This window comes from Drosophila obscura, unplaced genomic scaffold (genome assembly GCF_018151105.1).
Source record: "Drosophila obscura isolate BZ-5 IFL unplaced genomic scaffold, ASM1815110v1 contig_73, whole genome shotgun sequence".
In the NCBI taxonomy this organism is placed as follows: Eukaryota; Metazoa; Arthropoda; class Insecta; order Diptera; family Drosophilidae; genus Drosophila; species Drosophila obscura.
Window position 1 is genome coordinate 6,281,399 of NW_024542865.1, and position 27,929 is coordinate 6,309,327.

The window sequence follows — 27,929 nt, forward strand, 5'->3', positions numbered from 1 at the left end:
GAGTGCGAGTATTAATCCGAAAGAGAACAAACAAAGAAATAGATGCGATACGATACGACTGGATTGGACTTGGATTTGGATGTGTTTGATGGATTGCACTGGGCAGAGCGGAACGCTTTATTGCTGGTTCGCTCCCAATAAATAGTGGTCACAATTCTAGAGACTAAGAGTAGAAACAAAAAATCCTTACAGACTACTGGCGACGCATCAGCATCAGCATCAACATCAGCATCAGCATCAGCCGAATATATTCGAGTAGAGGCTGTTCAGCCCATTGCTGATGGTCGAGAAGATGCCAACGTCGCTGGTGGCAGCTGCCGCATATGGCGGCATCTGTGGCCTGTAATGCTGCGGCGCCTGAATGGGCCTGTACATGCCGACGCCCGGTAAGCCGCCGACAGCTCCGCCAACGCCGCCAACTCCGCCAACGGATACCATTGCACCGCCAATGCCCTCCATGCGCTGTGTGGGAAAGGGCAAAGAGTACATTGATTTGGGTTAAGTTTATTGTCCACTTTGTTGGCCAAGTTTCTGTTTTAGTTACACTTAATAACAAGCAACACTTAGGCGTACGGGGGAGCTGGGCTTTCGGTCCTCCTTGCACCAGAATAAAGCTTAGAATTTACATAAAGTTATTACCATGGAACCAAGTCTGCAGACAGACTACTTGGGGAAGGGTGGGAATTATGGGTGGAAAGCAGGAACAGGGAACAGGAAGGCAGGGCAAGGAATCAAAGGCAATGGATAAGGCAGCGAAAAGATTAAAAAGGTGCAGCCAATAGCAGAAATAAATGAAATAGTGGGAATAAATGGGAATATATATGAGTAAAAGAAGTAGCTAAAAAAAGAGTTAAAAATATAAGTAAAATCAAAGTAAAAGTGGGAGCCAGAGGAGTCCCAGAAGTAGTCAAATCGGAGGTCATATCGGGTAGGGTTGGGTTGGGTTGGGTTGGGTTAGTGCACCATTGGGACACCTTAAGACTAAAGCACTTCCGAATGTATTTACATTGCCAGCCAGTTCGATCGTTGCCAGATCCCTGATCTAGTTCGTGGACAGCTGCAGCTTATCGTTCACCCGACGCGACGTTGCTGTGGCAACGGCTGAAGCTGCCAGCAAGTACGGCTTGTGGGATTGGATGGGGGAAAAGTGTTGGAGGGGGGGCGGTTAGCCAGCACCAGGAATTAAATACTCGTTAGCACAAGAAGCAAAAGGAAACCCCAAGGCCTACCTTTGAGGGCTGCAGCGTCACATTCAGCAGCGTGGGATGCTGCTCCACAATGACGAACTCCACCTCGCGCGGGGCAAAGCCCTCAGCAAAGACCTGGGCGCAAGCAATAAATTGAGAATGATTAGAAGAAGAGTAGAAGAAAAGAGAAAGAGAATAAATACCTCCGCCTTGTAGTAGCCGGGCAGGAGAATGCGCCAGAACTCGCCATATTTGGTGGTCTGAAAGCCGACGTCGCGTCCCTTGATCTTGATGGAGGCCCGCTCAATGGGCATGCCCGCGGGATCGAACACAAAGCCCTGGACACCGCGATGCGCCTCGGCCAGGAATTTGATGAGCGACTAGGGAATGAGTGAGGAATCAGCATCAGGGCAGATGCCCCAGAGAGAGAGAGAGAGGGAGGGAGTATTGTAACGTACCAGCTGATTGTCCTCCCAGTATTTCTTCAGCTCGTAGGCGGGCGGAAACTTGCAGCAGGAGATCTCCAGTGTGATCTCCATGCAGCCATACCACACGTAGTTGTAGTCCTGCATGCCGCCGGTCAGCGGATACCAGGCGGCGCCATTGGTGATGCCATTCTCGAAGGCCGGCGTCGCCGATTTGCAGGCAACGCCGCGGGACATCTTGGCATGGTTGCGGGCATAGACCAGCGACAAATGCTTCAGCACATCGTCATCGGGTGTCAGCGATGGGGCCGCCGAGTAGGTCTGGAACACTGCACCCAGGGGACATGTGGGTGGGAAGAGAGAGCGAGAGCGAGAGGGAGAGGGAGAGGGAGAGGGAGAGAGCATGTGCGGTTAGTTGGTTCGCTCTGGCAGCAGTCCGGTGTACTCACTCGCGCACAAAGCGGACGAACGGCAGATCCCTTTGAGCAGCCATATTGGGTGTTAGAGTACAAAGTCAGCTTTATAAATCTGATCTATCTCTCAATAGCGATAACACACACACACACACACACATACACATCTGTTATATAGAGAATGATCTGAGCGAAGGACTTAAAGGTAGGAAGAAGGTCTCCCCACAACAGAGTCTGTGGATTAGGTGAACGGACACAGCGGACACAGCGGACACAGCGGACAGCTAAACTGATCCTGAATCTACATATACGTATTATTAGCTTTCATCTGCGTGGGCTTATATCTTGGGCCTATCTTGGGCAGGCTTTTCTTATTCACTTTGCGTTTTACTTTACAGCCAAAAGGCATGACTTTCCAGGCTCATTTCCAGGCGCTCTGCAAGCCGCGAAAGTCGATTAATTTGCCTTAGTGCCAGGCATCTGGCGGTTTATCGATAACCAAATCGGGACTGCCACAGCTGTGCGGAGGCATTCACTTTTTCTTGTTGCAAAGATCTAATTTTTTTTCAGATCCAATTTTGAGGTTGGTTTAAAAAAAAATCATCTATAAAAAGTGCCCAAGCTCAATTGCCCTGCCAATAGTGGGAAATTCATGTCAGTGCATTAATAAGTCTTCTATTTTTTTGGTTTTGCCATTAAGATTCGCTTTGTCGTTTTGCAAACGGAAAGGGTCTGGCGTTTTGCGTTTTGCGAATGCGGGAGCACCTAAAGTTTCGTCTTGAAATGCAAATGACACATTTTTTGTGTGTGTGAAAGTGAAAACCAAAGCCTGTCTGTATATCTGGGGGCGTGGCGCTATCCGCGGACTACTTACTGGAGTTCGGGGTGTTGTCGTAGGGATAGCTGGCCACCAGCGCACCGCCATGCAGGCTGCCGCTCAGCACGAATTGTATCTTGGATATCCAGTCCTTGACCGCATCCGTCTCCGGCTGGCCCCGCTTGTTGTTCTGCTTGAAGTAGTCCGGGAAGTTGCGATTCAAGTCGAAGCCGCGTGCATTGTATCTGCCAATGGGGAGGAGGAATTTAGCATTGGGGGGAAGGGAATAGGTTTGGGGGCGCAGTTGCTGTTCGCTTACCTGCCCTGACCGCCGTCGCAGGTGCCCTCCTTGGAGACCGCATAGCCGTCGGGATTCATGGTGGGCAGAATGTGTATCCGCGTGTTGTCCAGCAGCCACTTGACGTACTGATCGGAGCTGTAGCTGGTCACAAAGTACTGGATGAGGTGCAGCAGCATCTCGCGGCCCACGGGCTCGTTGCCATGGATGTTGCCCACGTACTTGACGTCCGGCTTGCCGATCATGTGCTCGTACGGCGAGGAGCTGACCACCATCACCCACAGATCGCGGCCCTGGATGGACTTGCCAATCGAGTAGAGGGCCGTCAGGTTGGGATACCTGGCACTGGTGGCTCTGTGCAGAGAGGAATTAGCAATGGCAGGGCAGAGCTGTGGGCTGGGTGGGGTACTGGGCACTCACCTGAGGAAGCGTGTGAGCTCCTCGTGATCGTGGTAGACAAAGTCGAGGTTCTGGGAGTCCGGCATGTAGGCCCTGGGCTCGGGCAGCGCCTGGAGCTGCTGCTGCTGCTGCAGGTGCAGCTCGCCGCCGTCGGGATTCACCGTCTTGGCGCTGGTCGGGGTGTGGCAGGATGAGGCATGGATGAGGATGAGGGCGTACAGCTGCAGCCACTGGCCCGCGTTGCTCTTTCGCAAGATCATGTTGGGGCGACGGCGAGTCTGCGAATGCACAAAGCTGCCCGCCAGGCAGACCATTTAAGTGAAACGAAAAACAGTGCACAGATGAGCTGCTGCTGACGAGGATGAGGAGCAGGCAGACAGGCAGGCAGACAGGCAGACAGCCAGCAGGCCAACTCAGCCAACAGGTTGTGCGGCTGACCAAATCGAATGTGCTACGTGCCACCATCAGACGGTCGATCATTGGCCTCTTCTCTGTCTCTCTCGGTCTCTCTCGGTCTCTCTCGGTCTCGGTGGCTGTGCCACTGAAACGTGTTCCCTCTGGGCAGCGATCAGCGATCGTAGATCGGCGCTTGGCGATCCGCGATCCGCGATCCGCGATCAGAGTTCATTGATACCAGAGTTCCCAGAAATAGATCATACCACCAGCCATGCCCCACCCGAAGGCTTCTGCGGCTTGTCTTATCAGCGCCGTCAGGCTGTCACCGGATGACACTATCCGAACCCTATCTGCGGCCCTGGCCGCCGATAAGATACCTGCCAGGCCTCCCAGGCCTCCCAGGCAGGGCGCCTATAAAAGCCGAGGGCCTCGACCAGAAGAATCACCGACGACCAACCAACCAACCATGAAGCTCACCCCAACCGCTGGGCTCATCCTGCTGGCCTGCTGCCTCAGCCAGGCCCTACCCCAGGCACGTGTGGCCGGTGGCGAGGACGCCGTGCTCGGCCAGCTGCCCTACCAGGCGGCCCTCTCCATTGGTGGCAGCTACAACTGCGGCGCCGTGATCATTGCCGAGCGCTACGCCCTCACAGCCCTCACGTGTGTCTGCTCCGAGGGCAAGAGCACGCCGTAAGTGCACGGGATTGAAGGGGCAGGGGCAACTCATCTCCGCATCTCTAATCATTGCATCCTTTGTGTGTACTTTCCAGCTGGTCCGCCAATCTCTTTGGCATCACCTTCGGCTCCGTGGATCTGTACACGGGCGGCAGGGAGATTCGCGTGGAGGAAATCACCATCAATCCCAGCTACAACACGCTCAAGACCGGCCTGGCCCTGCTCCGGCTCAAGGAGTCGATTGTGTTCGATGAGTACGTGAGTGCCGTGCCCCTGGCACGCGAAAACCCGCCAGTGGGCGCTCAGGTGGAGATCTCTGGCTGGGGACGCACCACCGAATCGGAGGCGAGCATGCATCGCGCCCTGCAGATCGGCCAGGCCGACGTAATGCTCGGCCGCGAGTGCCGCATGGGCCATGCGGAGCAGGAGCCAATCGACAACGACCAGGTGCTCTGCCTGGGCCATCAGCGGCGCAATGGCGTCTGCCGTGGCGACATGGGCGGTCCGGCCGTCTACCAGCAGCAGCTGGTGGGTCTGGCCGGCGAGATGCTCGGCGAGTGCGGCGGCCTGCTGCCCGAGCGCTTCGTCAGCATCGCCTCCAACTATGATTGGATCCAGCAGCACATCCAATAATTACCGAAAATATACACCAAATATTCAAGCAACAAATGAGTGACTCGAATGGGCCCCAGCCCGCGCTTCAACAGGGAAGAAATGTGGCAAGAGCTGATCAACTATATATTTTCTGTATGCTTATACGTATACGTCAGGAAATGACTTTGGGACCTTTGTCCCATCGGTGTTCCATAATATATGACTCGCTGATAGTCCGTCGCATGGAATGACACTTGGATTACATCAAAGATAAATACACGCGGTGGCGGCCAAGCAACAAGCGCCTCAAAGAGGCAGCGCAAAAGGTACGACCATTCCAGAGGGAACTTCAATGCACACCACACACTCGTGCAATTACTCTTATCAGATTAGATTGTGTCCATTGAGCCAATACAAGAAATAAGTCTCGTAAATTAGACCAACATGAGAGGGCCAGTAGCGAAGCTCTCAATACCCTGGCGCAAATGCACAGTTCCTAGCGCAGCTATGCCCATAAATGTGGCAACAAATTCAACTGAAATTGGCTGCAACAGCCAGCCAGTGAACAGCCAGCCAGTCCTCAGTCAACAGCCCATTCAAATGCCATAAGTAGCAGCACTTTTCTGATCGATTTGGCGCTTCAAATAATTTGTGTCTCTTAAATATTACACTAGTCAACAAAACTGACCTTTTTGGAAAGAATTGCTGCTCCAAAATACTGAATTAATTGTGACTATTTTATGATTCGAATTTTGTTTGAGGAATTCAAGCAAAAGGAAGCAATTTTCTATTTGTTTTAATCTGTGCTTAAGCTTGCTTAAGCCTAGTTTATAGGCACATTAATTGCTTCGTAAAGCCAATCAATGCAGCTATGAATCAGCACTAGAAAATGTTGTAGCTTATGCGGAAGGGCTTGCAAATATTAAGCAATAAAATAATTTAAAAAGGGTAAATTTAATCGAAATTTAGACTCTAAAAATCGTTTTACATTGGACCACATTTTACATACCGATCGGTACATAAATCTTGTTTTTTATACCCGTACTCAAAAAAGAGTTAAGGGGTATATTAGATTTGTGGTAAAAGGGGATGTGTGTAACGCAGAGAAGGAAACGTTTCCGACCCCATAAAGTATATATATTCTTGATCAGCATCAATAGCCGAGTCGATATAGCCATGTCCGTCTCAATGAGCGCCTGTATCTCAGAGACTATAAGACTATACATAGTAGATGTAGATAACATATGTAGAAAAAAAATGTAAAATGTAAAATTTTTTTTGTTCAATTCAAAAATTCTAAAAAATCATATGCTCTAAAATGTATGTACTGACTGAGTACGGGTATAAGTAGTCGCTTCTGGGGACGCGACTCACACGTTCCTTCTCGTTTTTTTTTTTGGTTTAAATATACTAGAAATTGTGTGCAATATTTCCATTAATTAAATGGTATTAAATACCATTTCTCTTAACAATAATTAAACAATTTTGGAGCCCCAAGTGCCAATTGGAAAAAGTTGATTTGAGGTCGGTTTAAAATGGTTTAGTCCTTAAGGGAAAGACTGATGCTTGCCGACTGATTGTTGCGACTGAGCAGTGATCAGATTTCCTTATCCCAAGTCAGGAATATCAGAGAAAACACAAATGAAAATCTCTGTTTGGATTGAAGACTCTTTTGAGATAGATTCAAACTAGAACTGTTGAGGGAAACTACAACTGAAAGCTTTCAAGCAATATTGGGCACAGTTTGGACCCATGGAGAAGACCCTAGAGGCTCCATTCCCACTCCCCATTCCCTTTGGGGACAGACTTCAGCCCAGCTCTAGCTGCAGCTGTCAATTGAAAGACAAGTTTAGCTTCACTTGGCCGATTACTGGGTTTATTGGGGCTATGCACTGTTCGCGGCTATCCAGTCGAGGTGCTGGGTGACATCCACGTAGCCGTCGGGCTGCTCGGTGCCGCAGCCGGTCACAAAGAAGGCGGCAATGCCCACCAACTGGCCGTTGTAGATGGCCGGGGAGCCGGCGTCGCCGGTGCAGAGACCAGAGGTCTGCCCCGCGGCATCCGACTCGGGCACCAGGCAGAGCAGATCCTCGTGAGCGAGGTACAGCGACTCCTCGCACGCATCGGCACTGATCGACTGCCTGGCGGCCACCTGCAGCCGGTGGCTGAGCGGCCCGTCGGGCAGGGACGAGCCCCAGCCGACGAAGGTGATCTGGGAGCCGGCGGCAGGACGCTCGCTGGCCAGCACAATGGGCTGGGTATTGGCGTTGAGGGTCAGCGGGGCGGCCAGCTGCAGCAGGGCCAGGTTGTTGGCCCCCGAGCCGTCGCTGGAGTAGCCGCTGTGCACCACGATCCGGGAGAGGGCCACCAGCTGGCCCCCAGCCAGGCGCTGAATGCTGCCAGCGCGCACGAGATAGGAGCGCGCGGGATAGCTACGGGAAGAGAGATTAGTGGCTGGTCTGCTCTACTCCAGGACTGTGGCGCATTGCTACCTTTCCTGCCCTCCGCCCAGGGTGACACTGTGGGCGGCGGTGAGGGCCCACCGCTGGCTGATCAGCGCTCCGCCCGCCACATGGACTCCGTTGCGCTGCAGGGAGATGGCATACGGACGGGAGCCGACGTCCGCGAGCAGTCGCGTGGCCTGCGCGCCACCACACACCAGGACGAGCAGGACGAGGAGGAGCAGCTGCTGAACCGAATGCATGCTGGCTGTGCAGGGAACTGAGAAGTCCGCTCTGTGGACGGCATCCCTTTATAGAGGCGTTTATGATGCCGGGCAGTGGGTAAGCCATCACCCGTAGCCCGTAGCCAGTAACCCGTAACCCATAGCCGAATCTTATCGACGGGGACGGCTCGTAAATTGTTGCGTTCCTTATCGTGTTGTTTGTGCTCAAGATTAGCCTGAAGAGCCAGGGCTGTGGCTGTGGCTGGGGCAGGGACTGCGACTGCGACTGGCCGTGGAGTGGCCATCGATTGGGCCATTGGAATCAGTTGATATTCCAACGCCATGGCTGTTCCACGTATAGCGCTCGCTGGCCCGCTGCTTGCCCTGCTGCTCGCCGTCTCCGCCCTGGCCTCGCCCGAGGGCCGCCTGCTGGGCGGCGAAGATGCCGCCGCCAACGAGTATCCCTGGTCGGCCTCCCTGCGCCACAACAAGGCGCACACCTGCATGGCCTGCATCATCTCGCCCAGCCAGCTGCTCACTGCCGCCCACTGTGTCTCCGATTTGGGCACCACTCCGTGAGTATTCACAGTCCGCTGCCCAGTGCTGCATTCCACTTGTAATTCCCAACTCTTGTTGCAGCGTGGCTGCCAGCAGCCTGGGCGTGCGCGTGGGCAGCATCAACCAGTATGCCGGCGGGCAGATCGTCAACGTGCAGAGCGTACTCATCCACCCCTCGTATGGGAATTTCCTGCACGATCTGGCCATCATCACGCTGACCGAGCCGCTCGTCTTCACCGAGCGCATTGCGGCCGCCACACTGCCCGCCAAGGTGGAGGAGGAGGGCGAGGGCGAGAGCGGGGAGGAGGAGGTGTCCACGGAGCTGCCCAACGGCACGCCCGTCTATGTGGCCGGCTGGGGCGAAATCTCCGATGGCTCGACGCCCTACAAGCTGCAGAAGGCCAACTACGCCACGCTGAGCGCTCCCTACTGCGAGCTGGCCGCCGGCTATGGCTACGCCTCCTGCCTGTGCCTGACCAGCGCCGAGCGGCAGGGCATCTGCCGCGGTGATGCCGGCGCCGCTGTCATCGACGACGACAAGGTGCTGCAGGGCATCACCAGCTTCCAGTTCTCGGACTGCGGCAGCGCCTACCCGGACGTCGCCTCGCGCATCTACTACTATCTCGACTGGATCGAGGCGAATGCCAAGTAGGGCAGGATCCAAATGGCAGGATCGCAGGATCACAGCCTAGATGTTTGCGTCTTTTTTTTTTTGTTTAATTAATTTTTTTCATGTGCATAAATTGTGTGTTTCCCCTTGTACCATAAACAACAAGAGAAAAGAAAAAGAAAAGGCATAAGTCTGTTTCCATGGCTAATCCAAAAAGTGCGGAGCAGTGCCCGGTTTAGGGGTGACACTTGTAGGCCATAGAATTTAGTGGCGGCCATAAATTTCACCTGATACTCGTAGTCGTACTCGCCGACGTAGTCTGATAGTTTTTACGGCATGATTGGCTGGCGAAATACAATTTCCCTGTGCAAAGGTTCCGCAAATGGCGGGACGAGGCCTTGATGGGTCAATCAGCTGGGTATCGGTACGTTAATTGTGAAATATTTGTAGCTGTTACTTGGGCTAGGGACACAGAATAATCCCATAGCTAACCCTGAGAAATATGCAGAGAGTTTCCAAACAAATGGCAGCCAAATGGCAGCCAAATGGTTTGCCCTATCGCTGCACATTTAACTGAGTCACAGAACTATTTCCCATGGGAGTTTCTTTCTATTAAATGTGTATCAAATGTGCTCCCTGATTTGCTTATCGATGCGCCATTGATGGAGATCTACGAGCTGCGGCAGCTTCTTGAGTGTTCAATCGTCATATTTAGCGGGAAAGAAACGCAAATCGGCTGCGACTGCGACTGAATATTTATGGCTGCTAATCGAGATTGGAGACTGATAGAGATCTAAGGAAAACCCCAGCACGGATTCTTATGGTGGATTAAGCACTGATCAAGCACATTTTTAGCCATTGCCATTTCAGTAAGAGATTAAACAATCATTTGGGTAATTAATTATGGTAGATCTGCTTTATGGTTAGGGTACTCCTGAAGGGAATTCCAGGGCAGCTAATTCCAGGGGATGGACTGCTGCCAGCCTTCGCCGATCGCAGGGAGAGACGCACTCAGACTCTCCAGTAAAGTTTGCATAAGCCCGATGCATATTTGTGGATCTATATTCTGTTGTCTGGTTGCTTTCAGGGGCTTTTTATTGCGCCCCACTTCACAGTCAAGTTTTGCCTGCTCCGCAGCGGGCTGACTCAAAGGCTTACTCATCCCTATCTTACTTTTCGCAGCCATTGTCTTGTCAGGGCCATAGATCTTTGGCTGGGCAGAGTGGGTGGTGGGGCAGAGTGGGTAGAGGGGCAGAGGGGAGTGGACTTGAATTGGTGCGAATTGATCGGGCAAATAACATCGCCTAACGTCCAATTTAGCTTGCCAAAGGAAGCGATAAGATTAGATTTATTTCGATGTCCAAGCCGCCCGATAAGACCAGCTAAAGCGAGGGGTCTGCTCTAGAGGGGGAGGGGTGCGGTGCTGCGTGCTGCTGTCCACTTAAATTGGCGGCCTTTGCGCTACGCTTATTTCAATTCGAGCGGTCCGTGCCAGAGGTAGCACCACCCCACCAGACAGACCCAACCACACACAGAGAGATGATCCAATCTAGAGGCCTTGTTGTTGCACTGCTCTGCCTGGCTGTGCTGCTGGGCGGCTGCCAGGCGGCTGGCCTCATGGACCGCATCCTGGGCGGCGACGAGGCCAGTCCCACGGCCACGCCCTATGCCGCCTCGCTGCGTGTGGACAATGCGCATGTGTGCAGCGCCATCATTGTGTCCGGCACCAAACTGGTGACCACAGCCCACTGCACGCAGCGCGAGCTCAAGCAGTAAGTGTCTCAGGTACCCTCCCTCAGGTATCGATCTACCTCTAACGCGAGACTCCCGCTCCCTCTCCCTCTCCCTCTCCTACAGGATCGTCCCCAGCCGCATTTCGTGCCGCGTGGGCAGCACCAACCAGTATGCCGGCGGACGCATTGTCTATGTGGAATCGGTCACCGTGCACCCGGACTACTATGAGCTGCAGAACAATGTGGCGGTGATCACGCTCACCTCCGCTCTGGCCTTCACCGATCGCATCCAGGCCGTGGCACTGGCCAGCGGCGATGACGAGCTGCCCGCCGTGGGCAGCGCCGTCAGTGTGGCCGGCTGGGGACGCACCGTCGAGGGCAGCAACTCCTACAAGATACGCGAACTGGCGCTGACAGTGGCCGCGGAGGCGGACTGCCTGGACGCGTACAGTGGCCACGACAGCAGCAGCTTCTGCCTGGCGCACGCCCTCAGGCAGGGCACCTGCCACGGCGACGGTGGCAGCGGCGCCGTCTACAATGACAAGCTCATTGGCCTGAGCCACTTTGTGGTGGGCGCCTGCGGCTCCCGCTATCCGGATGTGTTCGTGCGGGTGTCCAGCTTCCACGACTGGCTCCAGCAGCAGATCGCCTAACAGCCAACTAACACGGGAGGGGGGTATGCCACAATGTCTAGTGATGACTCGTGATGCAGTTCGAGGCCCCCATGGACATCGTTTGGGGCAGCGGCTGACTCACTCTCCCGATGCTGATAAGGATAAGGTGGCACTGGCGATTGCCCCCAGACTGGCCCCACCACCCCCAATTCCGCATTAAATTTTTATGGGGCTCCATTTATGGCACACTCATTAGAAGCTTGCTCAATGCAAATAAAAATACAAATAAAAATAAAAATAAACAAAACATATTTTCAACACCCAAAGAGCGATGGGCCCATGGGCAGATCGTTCTCGAGAGAGCACCCCCAAGTGCTTCCCTTTGCTGGGGCTGGGGCTGGGGCTGATGTCACAGCCCTCTCTCTCTGCCTTTGAGTTGCGTAACTGAGTCGCCGCTGCCTAATCGAGACAGACATTAGAGCCCCGAGCCCAGGTGGAACTTCGATAGCGACTTGTGGCTGTCAGACTGATGATGATGATGATGATGATGACAGGGCCACAGGGCTAACCATAAATAAACGTATCCCAGCCGAGATACAGCCACAATCCCTCAGTCCCTCAGTCCAATCGAAAGAAGAACCCAGGAACCCAGCAACCCAGGAACCCAGCAACCCAGCACATCATGGCTTCACGTAACTTGGCATTCATTTTGCTGCTGCTGCGCTGCCTGGCCGGCGATAGCTTCGCCCTGGAGCTCGACGATGACGCCTCGCCGCGCATTGTGGGCGGCACGCGGGCCGTGGCGGGGCAGTTTCCCCACCAAATCTCGCTGCGGCGCAACAATCGCTTCACCTGCGGCGGCTCCATACTGTCGGCCAGCTACGTCCTGACAGCCGCCCACTGTGTCAAGTCGGGCCGCAATGTGTAAGCGAACTCATCCTCTTGCCTGCCCCTCATGCCACCACTGAACCCTCCCCACCCCTCTCTCTCCTGCCCCGCAGCACTCCAGCCTCACAGCTGAGCATTCGGGCGGGCACCTTGCGGCTCTCCGGCGGTGGAGTGCGCGTGAACGTGGCCCAGGTGGCTGTGCATCCGCGGTACGGCGGCTCCGGCCACGATGTGGCCGTGCTGCGCCTGGCCTCCGCTCTGCAGTTCAGCTCCGATATAAGGGCCATCGCGCTGGCCGGCAGTGATCCGCCCAACAACGCCCTGGTGGACATCTCCGGCTGGGGGGCCATCTTCCAGAACGGGCCCGTCTCCGATGAGCTGCTCTACGTGCATGTGCGCAGCCTCGCCCGCGACACCTGCCAGCAGACGTACTTCAGGCGGCTGCCCGAGACGACCATGTGCCTGCTGCACGAGGCCCAGAAGGGCGCCTGCCACGGCGACTCTGGCGGCCCTGCCACCTACGACGGCCAACTGGTGGGCGTCGCCAGCTTTGTGATGGGCGGCTGCGGCAGAGCAGCGCCCGACGGCTACGAGCGCATCTCCGTGCTGGGCCCATGGATACGCCAGACAGCCAAACTGTAGATGGCCGATGGGATCATCTGCCCCTTCGGCTTCTCTCGCCAATTGTAACCGTTTTTTTGGGAACAGTAAAGAGCGCCAACGAGCATTATATTCAGTCTGCCTCCGGCTCTGCCTCTGCCTCTCTGGGGGGGTTTATCAGAGCGCGACCTCTGCCCCTCCCTGCAGCCCAAGTGAAAGTGAAAATTGGAGTCAGCTCCAAAGCCAAAGCCAAAGCCAGCATTAACTACAGCTCTACAGTCCCTCCCCAGCTCCATTCATGTTGTAGCTCGGTAATTTTCCGTTTATTTTTAGTTTTTTCTGTTTTTCAACGGCGTCTCTTTCCCCACCTTTCCCCCCCACCCATTTAATGAGTTTGTTTTGGTTTTCATTTAACTTGTCTCAACAGACAAAAACTTTCGAGTGGCGGGGCTTTGGCTTTGGCTTCGTCTTCGTCTTGGCCCGGCCCCATACGAGTATTTTCACAGTTTATTTTTTATTTTGTTTGGTACCCATCCCAGAGGGTATTACGATTGTGTGGAACGCAGCCCATGCCACTGTAACTGAGTACTGCATGTGAATATGCACTCGAACTTATTGCAAGATAGCCAATTCCTAGACAAGGTTTCTAGCTCCGCCTGGGCATGGGCCTGGGCATGGCCACGGGATCTTTCTTTCCATATTGATTATTTCGTATAGCCAAAAATCAATGATAAACCACTCCAAGCAACTGCCCCCAGCAGCAGGCAGGCTGTGATTTGGCAGGGTAGCAGCATGGCCTTCGTGGCTGGAGCTGTGGCTGTGGCTGGGGCTGTGGCTGGGGCTGTGGCTGTTGCTCCTTTCTTTCTCGTTTTGTTGTTGTTGTTGTTGTGCATTTTGGAGAGTTTTCATTATTGTTGTATTTTTACTCTGTTCGTTTTTCTTGTGTGTTTTCCTCTGTGTGCAATTATCGGATCGGATCGGCATCGGCAACTCATGAGGTTCGGTTCGTGTGGCGTGGCGTGGCTGGCTTTGAGTTCATTTCATTTCGTTTTTTTCTTTTTTCTTTTTTCTCTTTTTTATTTGTGAGCCTCTCTCGTGTCCGTGTCCGTATGTTGGCCTGTCCGCCAGCCAAGTGTGAAATGCGGCTTTAAAATGCAATTCACGCGCGAGTCATCGAACCTTTTTTTTTATTTTTATTTTTATGTTTTATTTTTTATTCAAGTCGAGCTGTGTAGGCAATGGGCATGGCAGAAGCAGAACCACAACCACAACCAGAACCAGAACCCTTTCCAGTGACTGAGTGTGAGTCATGGGTGGAGTGGAGTGGGGTGGAGAGGAGTGGAGTGGGGTGGAGTGGAGTGGCTGACCTACTCATGGGACGATCATTAAACGGCCACTGAATGCTGATTAAAGCTGTTCCCATTCCCACTACCATTCCCCTGCCCATTTCTCCCTTGCGCTTTACTTTCATTCAATTTATTTGCCACTTCGTTTTTATTCACAAATAAATTACTCATTAAAACCAACAGCCAAACTACACCAAATAGAATTAATTTGGAAATTCATCTCAAGTTTTCGCTGACACATTTGCACCTGTCGCTCAACTTTTAGGGGATTCCTCTGATTTCTGCTGCCAGCAAAACCACTCAGAACAGATTATTGGAATATATATTATGTATGTGCCATGGGCATGATTGATCGGAAGTCTGTACTGTTTCTGTGGGTTAAACCCACAAGCAGACGTTGCCCGTGTGTGCAGCCCAATGCAATTGGTTTAAAATTGAATAATAATCCTACTGGCAAGAGTCTCTGCCCCCAAAGGGTGAGCTTTTTGCTCCTATTCGTGCGGCTGATTTGTCTCGCTCAATTTCACTCGGCTGGTCCATGGCTGTGCCACCTGGAGGCATCGCCTTGGCCATGGCCGCCAGCTTCAAAAGTCCAAGCGTGTCGCAACATACAAATTTCTTTCAATTAGGCTCTGCCCCTCCCCCCACCACCCTGTCTGAGTGTGAATCTGTTTTTGGTTGGTTTTTGGTTTTTCAATTTTGATTAGCATGGAAAGTAATCGATGGACGAGTGTCGTCTTGGCCAAGAGCAAGCAAGTGGCTTTTAATGGACAAAGAAAAGCTAAAGCCGATCAGAAGCGGGCACTGCTAACGGGTTTGCCTGAATCCGGGCCGCGGCTCCCATCTGGAGGTGAGTAGAGCTAAAGAGAGAGAGAGAGACAGCACAGACCACAGACCCCCAGCTCCACACCACTCGACTCCAGTCCAGTCCACTCCAAGCGAGTGGAGCGAGCAAGTTAACCCACTAACCTTGTTACCGCTAACCGTTTCGTGGTCGCATTGAAAGTGGCTTCTGCAGCGGGCCAACAGGCACACACCAGGCCTGGTTGCTGGCGGCCTCTGTCAAGTTCAATGCTGCCGCGACAGAGATTGGCCCTGACGGAGGCCGTCTGCGGGCAAGGCCAAAGGACAGCCATGGGCGAGGAGGAGACATGCGCACTGGGTTAGTGGGTGGAGCGTGTGTGAGCCCTTGACAGGCAGAGGGTTGGACTCCCCCTAGCTGGGGAGCTGTTTATATAACAACAAAAAAACTGCAGCACGACCTTCACCTTGGCAGTGGCAGGAAACAGCACACAGCAGCCAGCAGCCAGCAGCAGGACACACGGATAAGCGTGCAGCAACAGCAACAGAAACAGAAACAGAAACTTAGCCATGGCCTTGTTCCGCCAGTGGCAGTGGCAGTGGCCGTGGCATCACCCCCCCACCCAATGGCACACTGGCTGGCTGTCTGACTGGCCTTGATCTTCAGCTTTCCCACTTGCGGATGGGCTGGCAGAGCGACCTCTTAGAGACGTTTTCTATATACAATTTGTGCGAGTACAAGTTTATTACCTGATTTCCTGCGACTTCCTGTTTTTGCTCGACGACTCTTTCTAGCCCAACGATTTGTTGCCGCTGCCGCTTCTGTCGCTGCTGCTGCTGCTGCTGCTGTTGTAAGTTTTCCCGCGAAGTGGCTGCAATGGAAATTTGCATAAAATATTCAATCAGATTTCATTGTCTCCGGGGGCTGCCTATGCCTTTGGCTTGTGTTGCCTTTGCCGGGCTTCAATTTCTTCACACCAAAAAAAGCGACAAAAAACAAAAAAAATGCAAACAAATAAATTTTTTTTTCGTGTAGTTTCTCTTTACGCCTACGCGTTGTGGCGCCCAAAATTAGCACTGGACTTAGGACTGGCCCACAAACAACAAAAAAAAAAAACACGCGACACTGACGCAATGGGAACGGGACGGGGACGGGGCACGGATGATGGGATGTTAGGGGCTTGGGGCAGTGGCAAGTAGAGTGCCAGGGCCTTGCCTCCCAAAGGAATCGTTCAATGAAATTTAAGCGGAAGCTTGAAGCCGTCTTGACTCAATTTGTATTTGTTGGCTTACACTTTGCAGAGATAGAGCCAGTCACTGACGGTTACGGCGGGGGTAGGGGGCGGGGCTGCAGAAGCAGTAGCAGTAGCAGATTGTGGCAGAATTTACTTTGGCTGTGGCAGAAGGCAGAAGGCGGAGAGAGAGCAACTTTTGAAACGCGTCCGATTGCTAGCGCCGTTAGAGTTCGACTGAACTGTGGCCAGTGGCGCGTCTCGTCTGCTTTGTTTGGGCCATGAATGGAGACGGTGCTTGAGGCTTGAGGCCCCCCCCCCCCAAGCCATGCTTCACTCCATGAAATTTGTGTGCTGAAATTAATTGCAGCACTCTTCGTATGAAGAATCATTGTTTTAAGCAATTTATGTTCAGGTTTTAGTCGCCGTGAGAGCGCCCAACCTTTGAAAACCTTTCGAAACTGCCCATTTAATGGCAGGCAGCTTTGGTCAGCCAGCAAACTCAAAGAGCCCGCTTCAGTTTCATAGCAATCGACTTGCTGTAGCGCAACAATTTCCCTGGTCGGGCTGATACTTTTTAAAACATATCGATATTTATATCGAAATATGAAGAAATACCTTGGTTCGATTTTTTGAAAATATTAATTTTTGTAATGGGTAAAAAAAAACATGAGGAATAAGTCATTGAACGCGGTTTAAAGACAGTTTTTAAAAAGCTTGTCATTACTTTAGCGCAATATATGGTATAAAAACATAAATAGTGATTAGTTTTTGTGTGTAAAGTTTATTTTATAGATAATCCAGTAAAAGGGACTCTTCGAAATTTGCCAATCTTGTAAAAAATTGATTCATCAATCAAAACAAATTATATGTTCAGTGCTCAGAGTCCTAGCTAGCTATTAATATTAAATCGAATATCAAAATTGAGGAATATGATTTCGATTAACAAGAGATAACGTTAGCCCATTGACGCCCAGGGGGTACTTAAATTTTCAACGAATATTATGAAGCTTGAAGTGAAAGATATCGTGGTAATATTTGTTTGTAAGTAAAGATGAAGAATGGATCTACAAGGAGAATTCACAAACAGTAATATTTTCCGCAGTTTTATTTAAATTGTGCACCTGTTTAAAGTGAAGGCGGCTGAGTGGGTTAATTGCATTTGGTAAGTAATATAGTATATTTCGGAATAGTTTGGTATATTACAGTATATTTCTGAAGGAAAGACGGGTATATTTTGTCGAAACGTCCGCGGTCACACTGTTTGGAACTTGCCGCGGGTCGGTTGTGTGCCTGTTTTCGCTCGTTTTTTTTTTTGGTGCGCAACTCAAAGTGAAACCGCAACGGAAATAGTTAATAACAATCTGCGTGTAAATTACGATATTTTCCTTGATTTTAGTGTTTTTTTTTTTGTATTGCCAGTGTTTGTCTCTATTTGCTCTCCGTGTGTGTCTGTTTGGGATGTTTGTGTGTTTGCTGTCTCGCTTTGCCATGCACATTTCAAACGCAATTGCATCTCTCTTGGGCCCAGTGTTCGTGTAGGTCAAGGTGAGGCAGCAGCAGCAGCAGCAGCTGCCTGCAAGCACCGTTAGTTTCTCAGCCCCTCTTCTCATTCGCTCATTGAATATGCAGTTTTCAATCAGTGGGAAACGGTGTCAGCAGGATGCACACAAAACAAGCAGCAAAAACAAAAACAAAAACAAACACACAATACGGAGTACTCCTAATGTTCCCCCCTCGTTCCACTTGCATTGAAACCCTAAAAGTCAATAATTGCTTTGCAGTTTTTTGTTTGTTTTGCCATTGCGAGCTCTCTTTAACCACTCTCTCTCTCTGTTGCTCTCTCATTCTTTCTATTAACACCAGATTCCGTCACCTACGAGAGCGATAAGCGCAGCTAGATAAGCGCAACCGTAAATAACGGTTCAACAGTTTAAATAATTAGTTAATGGACACGATCATCGCTTGGTGGCAGCAGAAGCGGTAAAGCAGTAAAAGCGGCAGCACCAGCACCAGCAAGTTGCAAGTTGCAACTGCAACAAAACCCAGACAAAACGGCGTTCCTACAGCAGCGGCGCCTCTTCGGCGGCGGTAATGTGTCATCAACATCAATGAAACACCAGCCGCCGCCTCCTCCGCTGCCCTTAACGCAGCCCCCTCCGCTGAGTGGCGGTGGCGGTGGTGGTGGCGGTGGTGGGGTTGCTTCTGGTGCTTCTGGCAGCGTCATCAGCAGTGGAACCAGCAGCAGCAGCATGGTGGCCAATGCCATTAGCAGCCTCAATGGCAACACCAGTGCCACCAGCAGCAGTTGCAACCAACCAGCCAACAACAATCACAACAACAACAACAACAACAACAACAACATCATTATCAGCAGCAGCCGCGGCAGCAGCTTCGAGTCAGGAAAATGTCGTCCACCCCTCTACCCGAAACGTGAGTAAATCTGCTTAAGGGTGCCAACAACAGGAGGGGGGGAATACCAGGGAGGGAATGCAGCTTCCAGTAGGATACATGTCCGGTAGTTTTCCTGCTATCGGATTGATATTATCGATGGGGAGATCAGAGCCGTTTGAGCCAAGGAATATTCTCCATGGGATCTGATCTCCCTTCGATTACGTGGACGTGGACGCACTTCAGCTTCAGGGCCAATGGGCAATGGGCCATAGGCAATAGGCAATAGCTACTTACTGCAGCCGTTTTCCCAATCCAATACAATCCACTCCGATTCCAATCAAGCAAAAGCATGGAAAGTCGCCGCCAACTTCCTTTCCTTTTTTGTTTCGTTTCGTTTTGTTTTGGCTTGGCTTTCGCCTTGGTTTTAGACGTGGACTTGTACTTGGTCTGCGGATTGGGGTCTGAAGTCTTCAAGTCTTGGGCGTCTCTGGCGTTGTGTCTAGCTCTACTGCCTTTGGGTCTTCGAGTTGTAAGCTACAAAGCCAACGGCCCATTTTTGGTGGGCGTAGACTTTGTTTTTATTTTGCATACCCTTTTGCGGAAGGGCACTATGATTATGATCGGCTGTTGGTAGCGCACAGAAGTCTCTCCAATTAATTCTATATACATTTCTCTCTCTCTACGTGGGGGAAGGGTATCGTCGTTCTGCAAAGAGTATGACAAGTTTCGGTTTCGGTGCGCTGCGCCGTTCCTTTCTTATTTTCTAGCTGACTGCCGCACCCAATTGCAGATCGCTCGGCCCTGGCGATGGCAGTGTGTGGGGCGGGGCGGTGCGGGGCAAGGTAATGGCAACGTGACCGCAGCTAACGGTACTCCTAGTTGACATGTCGTTAGTGTTCGATGAGCATTTGTGCCGCTGTCGATCGTAGGGGGAGGGGAGGGAAGTGACCCCTTAAACGCGGCCCTCTGTGACTGTGGCTGACCAAGAACGGGCAGCGCCCCAGCCCCAGTCACAGTCACAGCCAGCCATAGCTTTGGCCCAGAAGCAAACACGATAAGATAAACAACATTTAGCCAGAAACTCAGTTGTATTTATTAAACGAATACGAGTACGAATACGAGTACGAATACGAGACGACTACGTGGGTACGAGAGTGCGAGACAGCTCACCGAATCGAATCAATTGCTTGGATATTAAAGGAATAATGTTCGCATTGTTTTTAGTGGGTTTTGAGTCACTTCCAATTCTAATGCGCACTTCCATTTATCCATTCGCATGGATTCAAGTTGCAGTTGCATTGTTGTTTGGTGGCAATTAAAAATGCAGCAGCATTATTAGCATTTAAAAGCTCATTAAGAGCCAAATAAATTCATTGTTATGCCAAATGAATACACATGTTCTCCTCGTCTGTTCTGCTGTGCTCTGTTCTGTTCTGTTCCCGATGTCATTCATTGTTCTTCCTCTATAAATAATGTGGGGGCGTTTGCATGAGTCTCGGAATAGGAATGGGAATAGGAATGGAAATGGAAATGGGAATGGAATTTTCATAGCAATTAGGGAAATCAGTGCATTGAGCTGTCAAATGTTCTATTCGAACTGGGCAAACTGGGCAAAGGGGTTTTTAATGTAAAAGGGAGTGGAGGGAGCTGGAGCTGTGGCACACATTTTCGGTGTTTGGATATTATAAATAGAAATAGAAATAGAAATGTAAAAGTGAAAGAATGTCAAACTGGAGACCCACAAAAGCTTCTCAATTGTGTTGGATTATACGACAATTCTGTGTATTCCCATCCCCTCTATCCACTCTATGCCCTGTGTTTATATTTTTAAAGTTCCATTGGAGTTCATTCCGGCATTAACAATTCCATGGACACACACCAGAGTCTGTCTGTCTGTCTGTGTGTGTGTGTGTGTGTGTGTGCCTTAAATGGAAAAACTAAAGAATTCTGAAATTGAATCGAAAACCCAAAATCGAATGCATATAAAATAGCTCTTGATACTTTTTGGTATTTTTCCAGCCTCGACTAAAAAATGTTCACAAGTGAAGTACTAAGTGGGAATGTTTCCAGTGGATGTGCCAACGGTGCCATACCCCCTAAAACAGTTTAAACTTTAAAGAGTAGAGGTTGTTCACATAGAGCATTGCCACTCGAACACAATATACCCTTGGGTTCAGCGAATGCTGGATACTAAAATGCAGTCTAAAGGCAGGAGAAAGAAGGAGGGAGGGAGGCTGGCTGGCCTGTAAGGTGCCAAGAGATGCAGGAGAGGAGGCAGGAGAAGTGTACTTGGGCAGCAGCTACTTCAAATGCCTTCCAATTGTTTGAAAGTTTTCAGCGTGCCGCGTGGAGCAGCAGCCCAAGGAGCTGCCAGCAGCCAGCAAGCAACAGCCAACAGGCAACAGCCAGCGGTGTTGCAACTATTTATGGAACAGTGCAGCAGCAGCAGCAAGGCCCAAGCGATTGCCCTTGGATGTGGCTACCTCGTTGCAGTTTGCTGTCGCTGTTGCTGTTGCAGTTGCAGTGTGTTTGCCTTTTGTTTGTTTAGTAAATGCCTGCGAGGCTGGGGCCAAGCTAAACCGATTCGAACTGGGCTGAAACCCAATGCCAACCGATGCCCATGCCGATGCCTATGCCGATGTCGATGCACGTTCAATGGCTGCAACGAGAGGCACTTCATTCTTCAGCACTCTAGCACACTGCCTCCCCCCGCATACCGCACTCTCCCGCAGCTCCCTCTGGGATGCTTCTTATGTCTGGGGCACTCGTGCGTTCAACAAGACACTCGAACTGTAGCTCCATCCAGCACTAGATGCCTGGCATGCTAGCTGCTTGCCACATCTCGAATTGAACTTAATTGAAATGAAATTGAGATGCCACAAGAGGTAGGGGAGGCAACGAAAAGACACAGTGAGACAGAGAGAGAGAGTGAGAGTGGGGCACTGAGATTGGAATTGGATGTGTCGCCATATGTTAAATGGTCTGTCATAAATGCTGATCGAGATCGTGTTGAAACATTTCCCAAGCCCGATCTAACGATAAATGCTCAAGTGTTTGACACCCATCAACCCATCACTTCTCCCTCTCTCTCTCTCTCTCTCTCTCTCTGCTGCTGCTCGTATCCCCCGTGAGTCAGGCATACCCTCTGCGTCTGGGGCACACTGTGGTGTCTGCCCCAGTCTCAGACCCAGACCAAAGCCCAGACCCACCCATGACGCTGACAGGCGATAAGTCTAGTCAATGAACCGCACCAGAGTGGGGGCATGGACATCCCATCCACTGGGGAGCACCCGTGGGGGGCGGGGGGGGAGAAAGATGAAAGATGAAAGATATATAAAAACTGCAACGCCCACACAATAGCTATTTTTTTTTTTTCTCTTGGATAAACAAAACGATAATAGGCAGCACCCCGGATAAAGATCTCTAGCGGACAGGGAGACAGAGTGGCAGAGTGACAGAGAGACAGAGACAGAGAGATAGTAAGAAGAATGACAGTGGCTGGCTGGCTGGCTGATTTATCGAATTGAGAGCTCAGATTTGTGTTAGATGTGTGGGAGGAGGAGGAGAAGTCTAGTAGGTTAGTGTTTGGAGCAGATGCAGGCAGTTTGGAGTTGCAGTGGAATAAAAATCTCTATTCCAGAGGCTGGGAAAAGCCTTACGGAAGCACACACGAATGCCCCCTGCCATCAATCCAAATATGAGTGAAGTGGAGTAGAGTGATACCCGCCAAAGAACGGGTTTGCCCACTGCCCACTGCGCTTACCCTGCGTTTTTGTTTACAAATAGCAATCTTCCAGTGAATGCTCTCATTAGCCGTTTATTTAGTGCCCGATTTCGCACATTTATCTGACAGATGCAGATGAAGATACAAAGACAGATGCAGATACAGATACAGCTACAGTTACAGGCATCTGTAGCCAGGCCAGTGGACGCTGCCGCTATCTATCTCTCTGCCCCAAGACTTGGATAAACAAACAAGCAAACAAACAAGCAAACAAGCAACAGATACACCCAACCCAGCACAAGTTCAGGCTTTTGTTTTGTTTACGCCCGCGAAGCGCAGCAATTGCAAAATCCTCGCAAATACCCTGGAACAGCGAGGGGGAGGGGAGCTGCTTGGTCAGCCCTTTGCTGTTCCGTGTGCCTTTGATTTCCTGTTTTGTTCCTGCTCCGTCATGTGGCATCGATGAGTGTGATGCGACGCCTCAAGCCTCAAAGGCTGTGCGTGCTTCAAGGGGTTTGTGGGACGTTTAGGTTTATTTTTTTAGGGGTTGTGACAGGGGCAGCAGCAGCAGCAGTCGACACCCTGCCTGCAACGGCCTGCACTTGGAGTCGGGGTAGCGGTAGCTCTTCCCCTTGGCCTTGTCGTGCCTTGCCTGGCCCACTTGGCGTACCGTCAACTCGATTTAATGTCGAGCAAACGCGCATACCAGGGCCAGTACGTGAGCGGAAACAATAAAGTAACTGTCTCCCGTGGCCACCCCTAGGTGTAAGTGTGTGGTGTGAGTGCCGAGGGTTGAGGGGTGGGTGGTGTGTCCTGTGTCCTGGCAGGGTGAAGAACATCCCAGTCGACCAGAGCTGCCGTATGGCTGGAAAGGGAAGAGCAATTTTTTTGAGTCAAGTACTTTGGGCCACTTACAGATCCCTAAAGTGACTTCAAGCGAATTCTGAAATTGGAAATATTCAAGCCAGAGCTAAAAAAAAAAGTGGAGAATAGAATTAGCTATGGAAAACATTTTGCCCGATTTTAGAAAGTTCATTGACAGATGATAAATCGATCGTATGGGTCTGGTCTCTCCTGTGGGTGCTCCTGTTCGCTCGACAGTCTGGCAGCACCGCCACACCGTTATCTTGTGCTTCTGACCTCCCTGTTTCAGCCTAGTGGCCAGGCCCAATGTGGCCCATGGCACACATTTTCGGGGCTTCCACTACTCGTAGTTTGTGCGGCGCAGGCGCTGAGAGCGAGAGAGAGCACTGCCCGAGAGCGTTATATATTATAGTGGGGTAGAACTAGAGGCCCAAAAAGCGGGCGATGGCAATTTGGCGTTGCCACTTGTCCGTTGCCGTTACATCCCTAAGAGCAAGAGTGCTGGAGAGAGTGGCAGAAGAGAGAGAGAGAGAGGTTGGTCTATTCAATTTTTGGATGCTTTTAGGGCAGTTTCTTCGCTGGCAGTTGCCACTCGCCTTCCGCCTACAACTTACTGCTGCCAACAAAAACAATAAATTGTGTTCAACTCAACTCGGGGATTTTTCCAATTGCAAACAAACAGCAAAACAGCGAAACAGCAAAACAATGTTGCAAATTTGTTTATAAAAACCAAAAAGACAGAAAAGAAAAGAGAAGGGAAAGGAAAGGAAAGGCTACAGACCACAGACCACAGGAACGGAGAGAACAGAGAAGAGGCCGTGAAAAGCAGGAAAGAAAATTGCGAGGCTTTCCCCCCGCAAATTACGCTTTAAGTAGGCGGCTCGGTATACACACGAATCGTAAGGAAGGGAAGGCATAGGAAGGGGACCAAAGACAAGAAACAGGAACAGGCACAGGCACAGGCCCAGAGCCCCTACCCCCAGCCCCCCCGCTGAGCCATGTGTAAGTAATGGCTTAGAGAAGGTGTGGAGCCAGAGCGATTCTCTCTCTCGAGTGCCACTCCACTTAAACTCCACTCCTTGCCTGCCATTCCCATTGCCATTCCCATTACCATTCCCATTCCCATTGCACTCCCCTCCCATTCGGTTTTCATTGCATTTACCTAATGAGGAGCAGAGAGAGCGAGCAGTCAGTCCTTCAACCGATTAACCCATTTGTGTGCCTTTTGTGTGTGTGTGTGTTTTGCTTCTTGTTGCAGCCAAGACGCCCTCGTTTGACAAGGACCGTGACTACATTGGTTTTGCCACGCTGCCGGAGCAGGTGCACCGGAAGTCGGTGAAACGTGGCTTCGAGTTCACGCTGATGGTGGTCGGCGAGTCCGGCCTGGGCAAGTCGACGCTGATCAACAGCCTCTTTCTCGGTGACCTTTACAAGAACCGCCAGATGCCCAATGTGGAGGAGCGCATCGAGAAGACGACACGCGTCGAAAAGAAGACCATGGACATCGAGGAGCGGGGCGTACGGCTGCGCCTCACTGTGGTGGACACGCCCGGTTTCGGGGATGCCATCAACTGCGAGGACAGCTGGCGGGTGTGCACCTCGTATATCGACGAGCAGTTCCGCCAGTACTTCACCGACGAGAGCGGACTGAATCGGCGCAACATACAGGACAATCGGGTGCACTGCTGCCTCTACTTTGTTCCGCCCTGGGGGCACAGGTGAGACCGCCACAGCTCCCAGCTCACAGCTGGTACCCAAGATACGAGCAGAACTAATCCATCCATTCATCCATCCATGCCGCAATCCTTTTGCAGCCTGCGACAGATGGATCTGGACCTGATCAGGCGGCTGCATCGCAAGGTGAACATTGTGCTGGTGATTGGCAAGGCGGACTGCCTGAACAAGCAGGAGGTGCGCAAGCTCAAGGAGCGCATTCTGCAGGACCTCGAGGACAATCACATCCAGCTGTACCAGTTCCCCGAATGCGACTCCGACGAGGACGATGACTTCAAGCAGCAGGACCGCGAGCTGAAGGCCTCCATCCCGTTCGCCGTCGTTGGCAGCAACACCATTCTGGAGGTCGCAGGCAAGAAGGTGCGCGGCCGCCAGTATCCGTGGGGCGTGGTCAATGTGGAGGATCCGGAGCACAGCGACTTCATCAAGCTGCGCACCTTCTTGATATCCACGCACATGCAGGACCTGAAGGACACCACACAGGTGAGCCACACATGCGCCCTGTGCCCTGTGCCCATGGTCCAGTGTATGTGACTGACTCTTGACCCTTGATTTGCCCCCTTGCAGGATGTGCACTACGAGAACTTCCGGGCGCAGTGCATCTCACAGATCTCGCAGCATGCGCTGCGGGAGCGCGGCAAGTTGAAGCGCGACTCGATCAGCTCGACGAACGGCTTCGATGCGGCCATTTCGGAGACGGATCGGCTGCTGCTGCAAAAGGACGAGGAGATCAGACGCATGCAGGACATGCTCACGCAGATGCAGGAGAAGCTCAAGCAAACGCATCTCATGGAGATGAAGAAGAATGACAGCGTGATCGATGTCTAGGCGGGACGGGATAGGACGGAACGGGACGCTGGAGAGTGACGGAGGAATCGAGCAAGGGACGTGTTCGAGCGTGTTCAATTTTGCACCTTGATATTGATAGATACACATACATACATATTTATGTATATGCGATACGACTTATATAATGTGACCCAGAGAGAGAGAGAGACACACACACATGTCGCATCCTGGAGCTGCAGCTGCAACCAAATCAATTTCTTAAGTTCTTAAGCTAGCACTGTTTTTGCTCCTTCTCCTTCCGTTCCGTTTTCTTCGGACAGTTAATCCATTAGTTGCAATCTTAAAAAATGTAGTTACGAGACTAAGCCAGCGATAGACAACGATAAGAGAACGGTAGTGGCGACCCTTCCGCAGCAGAGACCAAACACAACACGGCACAACAACCAAAATGCAGAGAATTGAATCCCCCCTGCCTACCTACTACCTACACTCTGCCACTGGCATCGAAGCCTTTTTCCAATATTGTAGTTAATAACAATTTGTACGAGCCTCATCCCCATCCCCATCCCCATCCCCAGTTTATATGCAGTTTTTCTGATACATACGAGTATATACATATATATATGTATTTTTTTTTTCTAGAATTATGTAACTATGTATAATCGAAAACAGTTAAGCAAACATTATACATCCATTTTGATGATATCATTTGGGACAGACGACAGAAAGTATTCTAAAGCGTAACGAATCGAAAAGATATTGAGTGTGAATCGCATTTCAGCAGCAGAAGGACAGCGATGACACTCGTCATCATATTTAATCAGTACGATATTATACCAAAGTTTACGAAGTTTCAAAAACTTGACGAAATAACAAAATGTAAAAAACAAACAAAAATACCCACAGAGGCACTTAGAATCGTTACCGAGAATGACAGAGCAGGAAGTTTTGTTTTTTTTTTTTTAATTTTTAAATAAAATTACTCATGTATATTGCTTTTGTTGTGTCAAGAACAATCGAAAGTAAAGAAAATTCCCTTGAATTTGTAAAGAAATTTTAAAATTCTTAGCCACGGCTGGTTCAAACTCTGGAAAAACATATTGTTGGCCAAATTAAATAAAAGCTGATTCTTAAAGCTGCTGTATACTTTCAGCAAGTTCCAATTATTTATTCTAATTATTATCCACAAACAAAAACAAAACCTATTTTGTTTAAACGAATTGTTAATGAATTTATTTTAAATGAATTAATTAAGCCTACATGCAACAACCATAATATTTAAATGAAATTATAGTCGAAAAATTATGTATAACAACATAGCGATGATAAAAATCGATTTCAAATAAAGGTAACAACAAATTAAGAATTAAAAACAAAGACTCCTATTGGAGTATGTATGTATTGGAGATTTTATAGAGAGTTTACTGCTGTTTTGCAGAGAAATCAATCAATTTCTTGCAAGCTCCGCTACGCTTGCGAGCTCCCTTATTCGACTTTCCAGCACGGCGGACACACTTCTTGGCTGCAGGTGGACTTGCAACGGCAACGGCTGGCTGAGTTTTTGGGCGTGTTGTTCGATGCCGGACCACGGCGCTTCTTGGGCGCTGGTCCCTCCCCGGTTGCTTAGGCAGCTGCACCTGGGTAACGTCCCACCGAACGGAATCAGTATATAATAATTAATATAAAGGAGAATCTCCCACATTGCCTTGTACTTAGTTTTGGGCTTTCTGTAACTGGGCTGAAGCACTAAACATACTTTTCCTTTATTTTACATTTTTATCAGCGATCAGTTATATTTATTTTCATGTCAGTCAGCTTTGGTCAGCGAGCAATAAGAATTTTCCGTTTCATATCAGCCAGCTTTTGTCAGCGAACATTTACAATTTTTTTCATATCAGTCAGCTTTTGTCAGCGAGCAATTATAATTTTTCGTTTCATATCAATCAGCTTTTGTCAGCGAACAAGTAGAATTTTTCGTTTCATATCAGTCAGCTTATGTCAGCGAGCAATTAGAATATTTCGATTCATATCAGTCAGCTTTTGTCAGTAAGCAATTCGAATTTTTCGTTTCATATCAGTCAGCTTTTGTCAGTGAGCAATTAGAATATTTCGTTTCATATCAGTCAGCTTTTGTCAGTAAGCAATTCGAATTTTTCGTTTCATATCAGTCAGC

General features: G+C 50.5%; 7 protein-coding genes across 13 annotated transcripts; 5 read left to right on the top strand and 2 right to left on the bottom strand.

Annotated features, from left to right (window-relative positions):
- Positions 1 to 84: 84 nt before the first annotated feature.
- LOC111067114 (carboxypeptidase D) lies at positions 85 to 15,884 on the bottom strand. Of its 6 annotated transcripts, none has more exons than XM_041595422.1 (9): positions 15,770 to 15,884; positions 3,561 to 3,817; positions 3,162 to 3,494; positions 2,900 to 3,087; positions 2,062 to 2,091; positions 1,646 to 1,941; positions 1,391 to 1,567; positions 1,230 to 1,322; positions 85 to 462 (listed from the first exon to the last, which is right to left on the bottom strand). In XM_041595422.1, the coding sequence occupies exons 2-9, from the start codon at positions 3,797 to 3,799 to the stop codon at positions 238 to 240; spliced, it is 1,581 nt and encodes a 526-aa protein (XP_041451356.1). In that variant the 5' UTR covers positions 3,800 to 3,817; positions 15,770 to 15,884; the 3' UTR covers positions 85 to 237. The 6 variants fall into 6 exon arrangements, with proteins under 6 accessions (XP_041451356.1, XP_022211853.1, XP_022211852.1 ...); XM_022356161.2 differs by having other exon boundaries at positions 2,062 to 2,103; XM_022356160.2 differs by having other exon boundaries at positions 2,062 to 2,103; positions 3,561 to 3,833; positions 15,770 to 15,854.
- Positions 4,354 to 5,275, top strand: LOC111067116 (serine protease SP24D). Its single transcript, XM_022356168.2, has 2 exons — positions 4,354 to 4,625; positions 4,706 to 5,275. The coding sequence occupies exons 1-2, from the start codon at positions 4,402 to 4,404 to the stop codon at positions 5,241 to 5,243; spliced, it is 762 nt and encodes a 253-aa protein (XP_022211860.1). The 5' UTR covers positions 4,354 to 4,401; the 3' UTR covers positions 5,244 to 5,275.
- Positions 7,059 to 7,941, bottom strand: LOC111067120 (serine protease SP24D). Its single transcript, XM_022356172.2, has 2 exons — positions 7,697 to 7,941; positions 7,059 to 7,636 (listed from the first exon to the last, which is right to left on the bottom strand). The coding sequence occupies exons 1-2, from the start codon at positions 7,906 to 7,908 to the stop codon at positions 7,090 to 7,092; spliced, it is 759 nt and encodes a 252-aa protein (XP_022211864.2). The 5' UTR covers positions 7,909 to 7,941; the 3' UTR covers positions 7,059 to 7,089.
- LOC111067117 (chymotrypsin-1) lies at positions 8,197 to 9,224 on the top strand. The gene is made up of 2 exons (XM_022356169.2): positions 8,197 to 8,444; positions 8,509 to 9,224. The coding sequence occupies exons 1-2, from the start codon at positions 8,212 to 8,214 to the stop codon at positions 9,077 to 9,079; spliced, it is 804 nt and encodes a 267-aa protein (XP_022211861.2). The 5' UTR covers positions 8,197 to 8,211; the 3' UTR covers positions 9,080 to 9,224.
- LOC111067119 (trypsin-4) lies at positions 10,504 to 11,682 on the top strand. The gene is made up of 2 exons (XM_022356171.2): positions 10,504 to 10,809; positions 10,895 to 11,682. Exons 1-2 carry the CDS (start codon positions 10,577 to 10,579, stop codon positions 11,421 to 11,423), a joined length of 762 nt encoding a protein of 253 aa, XP_022211863.1. The 5' UTR covers positions 10,504 to 10,576; the 3' UTR covers positions 11,424 to 11,682.
- LOC111067118 (serine protease SP24D) lies at positions 11,978 to 13,004 on the top strand. Its single transcript, XM_022356170.2, has 2 exons — positions 11,978 to 12,308; positions 12,386 to 13,004. Exons 1-2 carry the CDS (start codon positions 12,067 to 12,069, stop codon positions 12,912 to 12,914), a joined length of 771 nt encoding a protein of 256 aa, XP_022211862.1. The 5' UTR covers positions 11,978 to 12,066; the 3' UTR covers positions 12,915 to 13,004.
- A 1,625-nt stretch (positions 15,885 to 17,509) lies between the features above and the next one.
- LOC111067055 (septin-5) lies at positions 17,510 to 26,328 on the top strand. 2 transcript variants are annotated; one of them, XM_022356079.2, is made up of 5 exons: positions 17,510 to 17,621; positions 18,118 to 18,684; positions 24,492 to 24,951; positions 25,048 to 25,450; positions 25,535 to 26,328. In XM_022356079.2, the coding sequence occupies exons 2-5, from the start codon at positions 18,363 to 18,365 to the stop codon at positions 25,793 to 25,795; spliced, it is 1,446 nt and encodes a 481-aa protein (XP_022211771.2). In that variant the 5' UTR covers positions 17,510 to 17,621; positions 18,118 to 18,362; the 3' UTR covers positions 25,796 to 26,328. The 2 variants fall into 2 exon arrangements, with proteins under 2 accessions (XP_022211771.2, XP_022211772.2); XM_022356080.2 differs by having other exon boundaries at positions 17,587 to 17,603.
- The last annotated feature ends 1,601 nt before the right edge of the window (positions 26,329 to 27,929 follow it).